Source organism: Agelaius phoeniceus (genome assembly GCF_051311805.1).
Source record: "Agelaius phoeniceus isolate bAgePho1 chromosome W unlocalized genomic scaffold, bAgePho1.hap1 SUPER_W_unloc_1, whole genome shotgun sequence".
NCBI classification, from domain to species: Eukaryota; Metazoa; Chordata; class Aves; order Passeriformes; family Icteridae; genus Agelaius; species Agelaius phoeniceus.
Window position 1 is genome coordinate 5,457,230 of NW_027509866.1, and position 12,554 is coordinate 5,469,783.

General features: G+C 53.1%; 1 protein-coding gene across 1 annotated transcript in view; it reads left to right on the plus strand.

Annotated features, from left to right (window-relative positions):
* Positions 1–9,338: 9,338 nt before the first annotated feature.
* LOC143692460 (uncharacterized) overlaps positions 9,339–12,554 on the plus strand; it is a 157,779-nt gene continuing 154,563 nt past the window's right edge. Inside the window, 1 exon segment of the mRNA XM_077172694.1 lies at positions 9,339–9,585. Coding sequence (XP_077028809.1) covers positions 9,339–9,585 — 247 coding nt within the window.

A 12,554-nucleotide genomic window follows, 5' to 3' on the forward strand; every position in this document is an offset into this window, starting at 1 on the left:
TCCCCGGAGAGCTTTGCATTGGCACTCAGTGGTGCTCAGTAATGCTTTGAGCTTCTCAAAATTTTTAAGGTAGTTTGGAATTTCCTTTCCACATTGAGACTCTGAGAGGTTTTTGGTCAATTCTGGCCTCCAGTTCTCTCCTCCAAGGAGTCCAGGAGGAGCCTGGGTTGGGGATGAACCTCAGTGGGACCCATTCAAGCTCTGAGACACTTTGGGGTTTTCTTCTGCCTTTGACTCCTGGAAAGGTTTGTGCAATCTCCTCTCAGGCCCTGAGGTTCAAGGGCTCAGCTCCAAATGCACCACAGGGCTCATCAGGACGCAGTAAGTCCTGACAAACCATGGCTCTGCCTTGATTTCCCTCTGCCCTAATGCAGTTTATCAGGAACGTATCTGGAGTGATTTTGGTTTGCTAATTTGAGATTTCTCAGCCAATGCATCTATTAATGCAGTGGGATCAGTGTTGGCTAATTACCATTGCCCTCACTGGAATATATTTACTCATTTCCTGCTGTGAGAAAGGATTAGGAGAAAGGGAAAGTAGGCTCAAAATTTTAAAGAGGTATATAGAAATGTTTATTACCAGTAAATAGAAGAAAGAGTAATAAGAATCTGAACACTTCTCCTCTCCCTACAATCTTTTCTTTCTTACTGACAATGCAAGGAGACAAAACCTGAAAGTTTCAGTCAGTTTACACCATCTAGAACATTCTTTCTTCAGTTCACTTAGGCAGAGGAGTCCCTCTTTCATGCTATGGAGACTTCTCCATAAGAAAAAAGTTCTCTTGTGGCTCTCAATTCCCACGAATAGCAGCTGCCCAGAAAATCTGCAAGTGTGAAGTCCCTTCCATTTTTCATAGCTTTTCCCACAGCTGTTTTCATGGGCCATGTCAACTTATGGGGTATGAGTTTAAAGATGAGCCGTTCAAGAGCAAAGATTCTGTTCACCTATTTCTGAAATCATCTTCATCTCTGAGAACAGAGATCTTCTTCTTCTCTCCCTGAGGGCACAGGATCTCACCACTCTTCTCTCTTTCTCTGTTTAAACTTCTCATGGGATCACAGCTACTTCAACAATTGCCTACTTTAGCATGGAGGTTTTTGCTGAACAAGTCATCTACCCATATTTTCAATTAGTTATAGGGAAAAAGAGAGTCTGATATATTAATTGCATCCTTCCCCATAGCTTTACAAGAGGATTTCAGCCCCAAGATCAAGGCATATCCTCATCCTTTCCATCTGGAACTCAACTTGCCCTTCAGTGACCTCGGTGTCTTCATGTTGCTCCTCTCTGTGCCTGCACTTTGTCCTTTTCTCTCACTGGAGGGAGGATGGAAGCACTGAAAGAGTTCATCTCTCACCCGGGGCCTGCAGATGGTTCCGTGCCCCCGGCCGGGCTCGGTGCTTGCGGCCGGAGCTGTTTTACGATGGAGGTTTCTGCAGCGGCTGCGCTGGGGCTGTGTCAGGATGGGCCGCGCTGGGGCAGGGCCAGGATCTCAGCAGCCAGGCCAGAGCACAGCAGCAGCACGGCCGGGGGCCGATGGCTTCTCCTGCCCCTGCCCGGGGCTTGCGGCTGAAGCCCAAGGGTGGCAGAATCTTGGCCGAGCCGGCCCGGCCCGGGGCTGCTCCTGGGGCCCGGCGGATCCTGGCTGGGCCCAGGCTGGCAGCGGGGCAGGGCTCAGCAGGGCCCAGATGTTCCCAACTGCAGCCATGGCCCGGCCCGGCCTTGGCCCCGCGGCCTCCCCTGCCCTGCCCGGCAGCCGATGGGGCCTGGCGGGGTCCCTGGGAAGGGGCCCGGCCCCACGGCAGGAGCCGCCCGGCCCGGCCTGGCTGAGACGGGGCCGGGTCAGCCTTGTTACCTCTGTGCCAGCCAGAAGGGAAAGAGAGCCTCCCAGGCTTTCCCATCTTAACATGTGTCTTCACAGAGGCGTGTACAGTTTCCTTAGTGGTTTAACAGATTGTCAGTTCTCAAAGCTAATTACTGATTGGTTTCTTTGTCAGACACAGATGAAACTGCTAGCAGCTTCTCTTAGGACATCACTTACATGATGCAAAACCACCACAACAGCACAGAGCACAGAGCTCCTTTGTCCATATGTAGTGCTCATGTGCCCAAGTCCTCAAAAACACTTCTTGGGAGATCTCTGGGCCCTTTCCAAGGTTTTTTCAACTGAAAGCATTCAACTCAGAGTCTAAGAAAATCACCAGAAGACATGGCCAGCCTGACATGTCTGTCCTTGCTACTGTTGTCTGGAAGCAATCTTTGGATATATGGAATTTGGGAGGCCAAATTCTAATTTTGGCCATGGACCATGGACATGAAGGTTGGTTCTTTTCCATAGGAAGGAAGGAACAGAGCCCCAGTGTTTGCCAGGCAGAAGAGAGTGACCACCAGAGGACAAGGCCAGCCAGAAGCGGCAGCTTTTTTTTCTGAGAGAAACCCTTGCATATAGGAAAATTTTTAGAGAGAATACCAATTTTGGCAATGGACATTTAAAAAGAGGGACGGTTCTTTTCTATAGCAAGAAAAGCATGGAGCCCCAGTGTTCCAGGAGCTGATGAGAGGCAGCCCTTGACATCCCCACATCAGCCAGACCTTTCAGGTGGCCCCTGGGAGGCCAAGCCAGCCAGGCCTGTTCCATGTTCCCTCAGTTCCATCAGGCCCCACATTGTCCCAATGGTCCCTCGCTTCCCTGAGGCCCTGAGGTGCCATAATGCCCCCTTGGTGACACCAGGCCCTGAAGGGTCCCAATGGTCTCCATGGTTCCATCAGGCCCCACAGAGCCATAATGGTCTCTGGGTTCCATGAAGCCCCGCTGGGTCACCATGGCCCCTTGGTTCCATGGGCTCCAGTGGTGCCACAAGGATCCCCTTGGTTCCATGAGGTCTCCACAGTGTCCCAGTTATCTCCATGGGAAGGGAAGAACCCAGCCCCAGTGTTGCAGGGGCAGCCATCCAGAGGCCAAGGCCAGCCAGGCTTGATGGTACTGGCAGATTGTGCCTGGGAGTAACCTTTGGATATCCAGAATTTTGGAGGTGGAATCCCAATTTCAGACATGGACACCTGGAGGATAAGGATGCTTGTTTTCCATTGGAAAGAAACCACGGAACACTGATTCAACAGTGACATTTGGGGATCTATGGGGAGCACTGGGGATCGTTTCTGGACCTTGTGACCCAACAGGAGCTCCTCTAATAAACGCTGCCTGAAGCTCCCACTGTGCCCATCACAGGAACCCATGTGAGTGTCTGGGACATCCCAGCTCTCTGGCAGCCTGGGGACTCCTGGGATGTCACCATGGAATGGCTGTGACTGCCTCTGACCACAGGGCTCTTTACCATCCCAGAAACGCCTGGGAGGTCTCCATGGAGCCCCTGCCTGTGACATTCCAGCTCTGGAACAGCCTGGAGATTCTTGGAATGTCCCCATGGAACCCCTCTGAGGGCCTGTGACAAATCTGATCCTTAGCAGGCAACCATCACCAGTCCACTGTTGCTATGGGCAGTTTCCATAGCAACCATCACCAGCCCCCTGTTGCTCTGCTCAGTCCCTTGGCAGCTCCATGGAGACCCCATACCGGGGTGGTTGCCATGGCCACCAGGGCTGGCACCAGCTGGGATGCTCGGTTTCCACGGGCCGGGCTTCAGGAATGGGATTCCCCAATTTCCTGCTCCTGCTAAAACTGCACTGCCCTCGCTGCCCTCCCGCCTGCCATGGAAAGCACAAAAGGCAAAGATCCTGGGCTGGGATAAGAACAATTTATTGGGAACTGCAATGAGATAAAGAACAAACAGGAACAAAAACAATATTGATAACAGAACGGATAAGTAAAACTATTTACAGAGAAAACTACAACATCAACAACTAGTTCTTCCTGGCAATGTATTTCCTCCTGCCTGGAAAGGACACCCTTCTCCTCAGGGAGAGAGAGAGAGAGAGTCCCTTTCCTGCCCCGGGCAATGACCTGAGGTGGGAGTGAATGTAATGACAGGACCATGGCCAAACCCTCATGTTCTCCAATCCCACATCATGTCATTGGGACATGAAAAGGGACAGGACATGAAAAGGGGCAGGAAAAGGGACAGGTGTCTTCCCAGCATGGATCACAGGGAACATGGATCACCAGGGCTCTTCCCAGTGTGGGGTCTCCAATGGGGGATAAAGCTGGAGCAGTGCATGAAGCTCTTCCTGCAGCTGAGGCATGTGCAGGGCTTCTCTTACTGGTGCCTCCGTTGGTGTCTAGTCAAGTGAGAGCTGCTGGTGAAGCTCTTCCCACACTGGGGACACTTGCAGGGCCTCTCCCCAGTGTGGATGCGCCGGTGGGTGACGAGGGTGGAGTTGTGCTTGAAGCCCTTCCCGCAGTCAGGGCAGTGGAAGGGCCTCTCATCCGTGTGAATGCGCTGGTGCTGGAGGAGCTGAGAGCTGGTGTGAAACCTCTTCCCACACTCGGGGCACTGGTAGGGCCGCTCCCCAGTGTGGATCATTTGGTGGATGATCATTTGGGTCTTCCTACTAAAGGTCATCCCACATTCCCCGCAGTTGTATGGCCTTTCCCCAGTGTGGATCCTCTGGTGGCAGATCAAGAGAGACTTCTGCCTAAAGCTCTTCCCACATTCCCCACACTCATAGGGTCGATCCCTGGTGTGGGTCTTCTGGTGGGAGATCAGGTTAGATTTCTGGTTGAAGCTCATCCCACATTCCCCACACTTGTAGGGCTTCTCCCCGGTGTGGATCCGCTGGTGCCTGATGAGGTGGGAGTTGCGCTTGAAGCCCATCCCACAGTCAGGGCAGCGGAAGGGCCTCTCATCCGTGTGAATCCGCTCATGCAGGAGGAGAACAGAGCTGGTGTAAAACCTCTTCTGACACTGGGGACACTCGTAGGGCCTCTCCCTCTCCCCAGCGTGGATGTGCTGGTGGGTGATGAGGGTGGAGTTGCGCTTGAAGCCCTTCCCACAGTCAGGGCAGCGGAAGGGCCTCTCCTCTGTGTGAATCTGCTGGTGCTGGAGGAGACTGGAGCTGGTCTGAAACCTCTTCTGACACTGGGGACACTCATAGGGCCTCTCCCCAGTGTGGATGCGTTGGTGGATGATGAGGGCAGAGCTGCAGCTGAAGCCCTTCCCACACTCCCCACGCTCGTAGGGCCATTCCCCAGTGTGGATCATCTGGTGGCTGATCAGGGTGCTGCTCTGCCTGAAGCTCTTCCCACACTCCAAGCACTTCTGGGGCTCTTTCCCATCATGAAGCTGCTCATGGGCCACCAGCTCCGAGCTCTGGCTGAAGCTCTGTCCACCTTCCTGGCTCAGGGTGGGTCTTTCCTCCTCAGAGCACCCTGGGCTGGGTTTGGAGCCCCTTCTCCTGTGGGATCTCTGGGACTTGTCCTCCACATTGGAATTCTGCACTGTGGAGCCACTCGAATTGGCCTCTTCCATGAGGTTCCGCCACAGGGATTTGCCCTCCCTGGTCTCCATCCTCAGCTTCTTCCCAGGGGGAGGAAGGAGAAGGAGAGGATGGGATTTGCCTCCGTGCCAGAGGGAAGGGGAAGGAGATCCCCCCAGTGCATCCCCAGCAGGACGGGGTTGGCAGCAGGGTTGTCCTGCAGCCAGGGGCTGTGCTGGGCTGGGAGATGGAGCAGGAGAGAGGGGGAAAGGGGCATTGACTTCCTCCTCACCTGCCTGGGGCTCCTGGGGCACCTTCTTCTTCCTCACAGCCTCCTCCTCCATCTGGCCAAGTTTAAGGGATGGAAAATCCTGTTTTGAGAAGAAAACAAGGGATAAGTACATTGAATTTTGTACTTGTTTGAAGGCAAACCTGGGGAGGGTCTAAACCAGGATTACAATTTAATAAGAAAATGAAGATCGAGGCAATGATGCAGAAACACTGCCTTAAACTGACAGAGTCTGGATATAACCTGACACCCTGTTGCTGGTCAGGCTGGTGGCTGCAGTCCCATTCAATGGTGGCTGCAGTCCTGTGGGAGTGATGAACGTGATTCTGTCCAAGCAGTGATCCTGTAGAAGCGTCTGGTCTTCCTCTGAAGGTCCAGTGGTGGTTCTGGAGCTCTTGTCCTCTGGGAATCCAGTAGGCAAGCTGCTCCTGGTGTTGCAAGGCTCAGCTTATATCCAGGTAGGAATGCTTGGATCCTCCCCCTGGGCGGAGCATCCCACAATGGGAGGATGGAATTTGATCAGTCCTGCAGTGACACCCAATGGCCCATTCCCAGAAGATATCTCCCCTGGAGGGCGTGATCAGGGCTGAGTCATGGAAGAGATCAAGAACACTGCCCCACCTGTTTATAGCAGTTGATGAAGATGGGGATTGAAAACATGCATTTGGTTCCATCTTACATTGCAGCCTGAAACAGTGGGGGAATCCCTGCTCAGGGGGTGAACACCACCCCCCTTACCCAAACTGGCTCAGGTGTAAAACCCCCACCCCGGGAAGGCCACACACACAGGGGACAATGTCACACTTGCCCTGCCCCAGGGCAAATGGCATCTCTCTAATATTTTCTTAACCAGATTGCAAAATTATTTTGGCACAGGGAGTTCAGGGCACTGTTCTTTGACCCCAGTTGCCTTTGACAACAGCATGGTTCCTTCCTCTGACGAGGTTGTGGGTCTCTCTGGAGGAACTCTTGGAAACTTGGATGCAGCTTCGTCTGAGCGACCTATGGGAGAACTGATGAGGAAAATGGCTTTTGTGGGACTGGAGTGTAAAGAAAATATTTTGTTGTCCCTCCTTGAAAAGTTTGTTAAAATCATTGGAGGAAATGGAGCAAATAATACCAGCAAGACTGACAAGGTTCATTCACCACATGGTGAGGAACACAAGGCTGCTAAAAGTCCCACAAGAAGCCCAGCTCAAGTAGCTAAATTCCCAAATAACTACTGAATTCCCAGGCTTGGGTTTTTTCCAAATGTGAGAATCATTATTCTCTTCATCCCTGTCACCTTTGTGACAGCTACACAGAGCTTTCCCTTCCTTTAATAATATCTGTATTGGGCCGAATTTGCACTTTTCATTAATTGTAACCTGCCAGCAGCTGAGCTGGAGCTGTGCAGGAACCAAGGAAACTTGGAATTGCCCCAGAATTGCTTCTATTGTCAGCCGGTGCTGCAGTGGCCGTGGGGCAGAGGGGTGGGAAAGGGGGGTCCGGGGTGGCAGTGGAGGAAATGCCGGGCCCGGGGGCTGAGCACAGGGCTGAGCACGCAGAGATGGTTTTGTTCTTGCTGAGCTCGCACTGAGCCAAGGCCTGTCCTGCCCCTCATTCGGCCACGCTGGGGAGCGGCTGAGGGTGTGGGGGAGCTTGGGAGGGGACACAGCCAGGACAGGAGATCCCAGCTGACCCCAGGGATACCCCAGACCATAGGACATCATGATCAGTGCATGAAGTGTGGGGAACAAGGAGGAAGGGGGCACATTTGCAGTGAGGGTTTTGTCTCCCCAGGTAACACTTAGGCAGGATTGGGCCCTGTTTCGCCAGTGGGCAGGGCCCGCACCAAAGACACAGACACCAACTTAACTTAAGGAACAGTGTAATTTAGATAATGCAAATTTGCAAAAAATTACAAAAATATTAGGTAGGCAAAGCAAATGATCATTAGTCAATAATTCCAAAAGAGAAGATGTTGAAATGAGTATGACACAACTGTCCATTTCTGGCTGCAGGCTCTGGAGATTCTATCTCTGCCTTCAATCAGGGTTGCATTCCCTAAAGAATCCTGGTACCAAATCCTGCTTTCCAAGGCTGGAACAGTGTCTCAGGTTTAGCTGGGTGTGTATTCAATTACCCTCTGTTAAAGGTGGGGCAATTATCATCAGTTAATTGAGCAGTTTACTTTATCTCTTCCACATGAATCCTCCCTCCAGGGAGATATCTTCTGTTAATGGGCCATTGAGTGTCACTGATAAAAATTCCATCATCCCATTGTGAAAAGCTCTGCCCAGAGGGAGGAGCCAAGCATTCCTAGCTGGATATAATCTGAGAATGTGAACAACAGAGTCAGCCTTCTCCCATAGGATTCCCAGAAGAGCAGCTTTCAGCTCCACTGGATCCCAGAGGAAGACCAGGCCAATTGATGCCACAACTGGACCTTCAGAGGAAAACTCCACACTTCCACAGGATCACTGCTCCAACAGAACCACACCTGTCCCTGCAGGAGCACTGCAGCCACCATTTAACAGGAGTGCTACCAACACTCTGACCCACAGGGTGTCAGGTCATATTCTTACTCCATAAGTAGTTTGTAGTACTACTGCATTTGTATTTTTAATTTTCCTTCTGAAGAACTGTTATTCCTATTCCCATAGACTTTGCTTGACAGCCCCTTGTTTTGAAAATTATAATTCCAAGGGAAGGGATTAACATTTTCGATTTCAGGGGAGTCTCCTGCCTTCCTTAGCAGACACCTGTCTTTTCAAACTGACACAATGCCCTGGGAGACCCAGGCAGGTGAGGAGGAAGTCAGTGCCCCTTTCCCCCTCTCTCCTGCTCCATCTCCCAGCCCAGCACAGCCCCCGGCTGCAGGACAACCCTGCTGCCAACCCCGTCCTGCCGGGGATGCACTGGGGGGATCTCCTTCCCCTTCCCTGTGGCACGGAGGCAAATCCCATCCTCTCCTTGTCCTTCCTCCCCCAGACAAGGAGCTGAGCATTGAGACCAGGGAGGAAAAATCCCCAGGGCAGGACCTCATGGAAGAGGCCATTTTGCGTGACTCCAGGGCACAGGAATCCAATGGGGAGGAAAATCCCCAGAGATTCCACAAGAGGAGGAGCTCCAAACCCAGCCCAGGGTGAGGAGGAAAGACCCACCCTGAGGCAGGAAGGTGGACAGAGCTTCAGCCAGAGCATGGAGCTGGTGGTCCATGGGCAGCTTCACAATGGGGAGAAGCCCCAGAAGTGCTTGGAGTGTGGGAAGAGCTTCAGGCCGAGCAGCACCCTGATCAGCCACCAGATGATCCACACCGGGGAATGGCCCTACGAGTGTGGGGAGTGTGGGAAGGCCTTCAGCTGCAGCTCTGCCCTCATCATCCACCAACGCATCCACACTGGGGAGAGGCCCTATGAGTGTCCCCAGTGTCAGAAGAGGTTTCAGACCAGCTCCAGTCTCCTCCAGCACCAGCAGATTCACACTGATGAGAGTCCCTTCCACTGCCCTGACTGTGGGAAGGGCTTCAAGCGCAACTCCACCCTCATCACCCACCAGCGCATTCACGCTGGGGAGAGGAAGAGGCCCTGCGAGTGTCCCCAGTGTCAGAAGAGGTTTTACACCAGCTCTGATCTCCTCCTGCATGAGCGGATTCACACGGATGAGAGGCCCTTCTGCTGCCCTGACTGTGGGATGGGCTTCAAGCGCAACTCCACCCTCATCAGGCACCAGCGGATCCACACTGGGGAGAAGCCCTACAAGTGTGGGGAACGTGGGATGAGCTTCAGCCAGAACTCTAACCTGATCTCCCACCAGAAGACCCACACCAGGGAACGACCCTATGAATATGGGGAATGTGGGAAGAGCTTTAGGCAGAAGTCTCTCTTGATCTGCCACCAGAGGATCCACACTGGGGAAAGGCCATACAACTGTGGGGAATGTGGGATGACCTTTAGTAGGAAGACCCAAATGATCATCCACCAAATGATCCACACAGGGGAGAGGTCCTACCAGTGCCCCGAGTGTGGGAAGAGGTTTCACACCAGCTCTCAGCTCCTCCAGCACCAGCGAATTCACATGGATGAGAGGCCCTTCCTCTGCCCCAACTGCGGGAAGGGCTTCAAGCACAACTCCACCCTCGTCACCCACCGGCGCATCCACATTGGGGAGAGGCCCTGCAAGTGTCCCCAGTGTGGGAAGACCTTCACCAGCAGCTCTCACTTGACTAGACACTAATGGAGGCACCGGTAAGGGAAGCCCTGCACATGCCCCAACTGCAGGAAGAGCTTCATGCACTGCTCCAGCTAAATCCCCCATTGGAGACACCACGTTGGTCAGAGCCCTGGTGATCCATGTTCCCTGTGATCCATGCTGGGAAGACACCTGTACCTTTGGTTGCCCCGCCAATGACTTTATGTGGGATTGGAGAACATGAGGGTCTGGCCATGGCCCTGTCATTACATTCACTCCCACCTCAGGTCATTGCCCGGGGCAGGAAAGGGACTCTCTCTCTCTCTCCCTGAGGAAAAGGGTGTCCTTTCCAGACAGGAGGAAATACATTGCCAGGAAGAACTAGTTGTTGATGTTGTAGTTTTCCCTGTAAACAGTTTTATTTATCCCTTCTGTTATCAATATTGTTTCTGTTCCTTTTGTTCCTTATCTCCTTGCTGTTCCCAATAAATTGTTCTTATCCCAGCCTGGGATCTTTGCCTTTTGTGCTTTCCATGGCAGGCGGGAGGGCAGCAAGGGCAGCGCGGTTTTAGCAGGAGCAGGAAATTGGGGAATCCCATTCCTGAAGCCTGGCCCGTGGAAACCGAGCATCCCAGCTGGTGCCAGCCCTGGTGGCCATGGCAGCAGCCTTGGGAGCGGGTCCCTGGCTGGGGCTGTGGGAACCTCTTCCCTCTGGTGCCCAGGGACAGGATTGGAGGGAGCGGCTGCAGCTGAGTCGGGGCAGGCTCAGCTTGGATGTCAGGAAAAGGTTTTTGGCCAGAGGCTGCTGGGGCCCTGGCCAGGCTCCCCAGGGCAGGGTCCCAGCTCCAGGGCTCTCTGAGCTGCAGCAGCGTTTGGCCAGCGCTGCCAGGCCCAGGCTGGCATTGTTGGGGTGTCCTGTGCAGGGCCAGCAGTTGGACTGGAGGATCCTGATGGGTCCCTCCCAGCTCAGCCAATTCTGTGCTTCTGGGATCCCATCAGCAGAGCCATGGTTTGTCAGGACTTGCTGCATCCTGATGAGCCCTGTGGTGCATTTGGAGCTGAGCCCTTGAACCTCAGGGCCTGAGAGGAGATGGCACAAACCTTTCCAGGAGTCAAAGCCAGAAGAAAACCCTAAAGTGTCTCAAAGCATGAATGGGTCTCAGTGAGGTCCATGCCCCTCACAGGCTCCTCATGGACTCCTTGGAGGAGACAATTGGAGGCCAGGATTGACCAAAAACCTCTCAGAGTCTCAGTGTGGAAAGGAAATTCCAAACTACCTTAAAAAATTTGAGAAGCTCAAAGCATTACTGAGCACGACTGAGTGTCAGTATAACGCTCTCAGGGGACTCATTAAAGCGGATAATTGGGGCCATGATTGCACAAACCTCTCACAGACTCTGTATCAAAAGGGAAACACCAAGTACCTTAAAATAACTGAAGTATCCCGAAGTATTAATGAGCCCCACTGAATGTTGTTCCTGACAAAGCCTCTCCAGGGACTAATTACAGCAGATAATTGGAGGCCAGGATTGCACAAAGCTCTCAGAGACTCCAAGGCAAAAGCCAAACCCAAAGTCCTTTGAAAATCCTGCAGTCCCTGCAGGGAGCATGAAGGAGCCCCCAGGGCCATTGCTGAGCAAGGCTCCCCAGGGACTCCTTGCAGCAGATCCTTGAGGCCACTGGGATGTGGGCTAGGGGGGGATGCTGAGGGCAGCACAAGGGGCTGACAGTGCCCAGCCTGGCTGGGGCTGTGCCAGGAGGCCCCAGGGCCTCAGGACAAGGTGTCTCCTCCCAGCCCTTGGTGGCACAGACCCTGCTGTGCCCCAGGCCACCAAGACTTGGCTTCTCTTTGTCCCCACCTGTCAGCACTGCCTGCAGTTCTCTGCTCTGCCTGGGGCCTGGGGACACTTGCTCAGTCATGTCCCTCAGTGGGACCCATTAAAAGTCCAAGAAAGTTTGGAGTTGCATTCTGCCTTGGGAGTTCTGGAGAGGTTTCTTCAGCTCCTTCTGAGGGACTGATGTTCAGGGCCTGAGCACAAAGCCCCAGATGCTCATTAAAGTCCTTGTGCTGTGTCTGTGCTGCTGAGCTGGGCTGGGCTCCTGGCACAGAGGCAGCTCCTGCTCACCAAGAAGAGCTTCAAAAGCACATTTCTCTGGATGAGCAGCTCTTGTGCCAGCCCAGCAGGGCTGGGGCACTGCCTGCAGCCAGCCCGGGCACAGCCCAGAGGCACAGAGAGCTTCAATCAGTCAGGGCTGGGAAGGGGCTGAGAAGTGCCTGGGGCACAATCACTGCCAGCCCTTGGCACAGGAACCTCTGGCTGCAGGACAGTGCAGCTGCAGCTCCTGGAGCCGTCTCCTGCAGCTGGAACATGCCAATGACTACAGACTCTGTGAGTACAACTCTGAGTATTTCTGGTGCAGGGGAGGTGAAATGCTCATGAAGCTCTGACATGCTGAGGGGTTCTGATCAGTCACAGAATATTTCCAAGACAAGGATTTTGATAAAAATGAGGAAATTTCCAAAGACTTTCTATTCTGTTTCCAACTGTATGAAAAATGTGGGGAAGAAGGGAAGGGGGGGGGGCAGTAAAAATATTAAAAGGATGATAATGAATTATTAATCATTAATTTTGACAAGTGCCTGAGACATCCAGACTGTTACTTTTAGTGATCAGGAGGTTCACAGGAGATCCCTAATGTGCTTTCAGCCACTCTGCC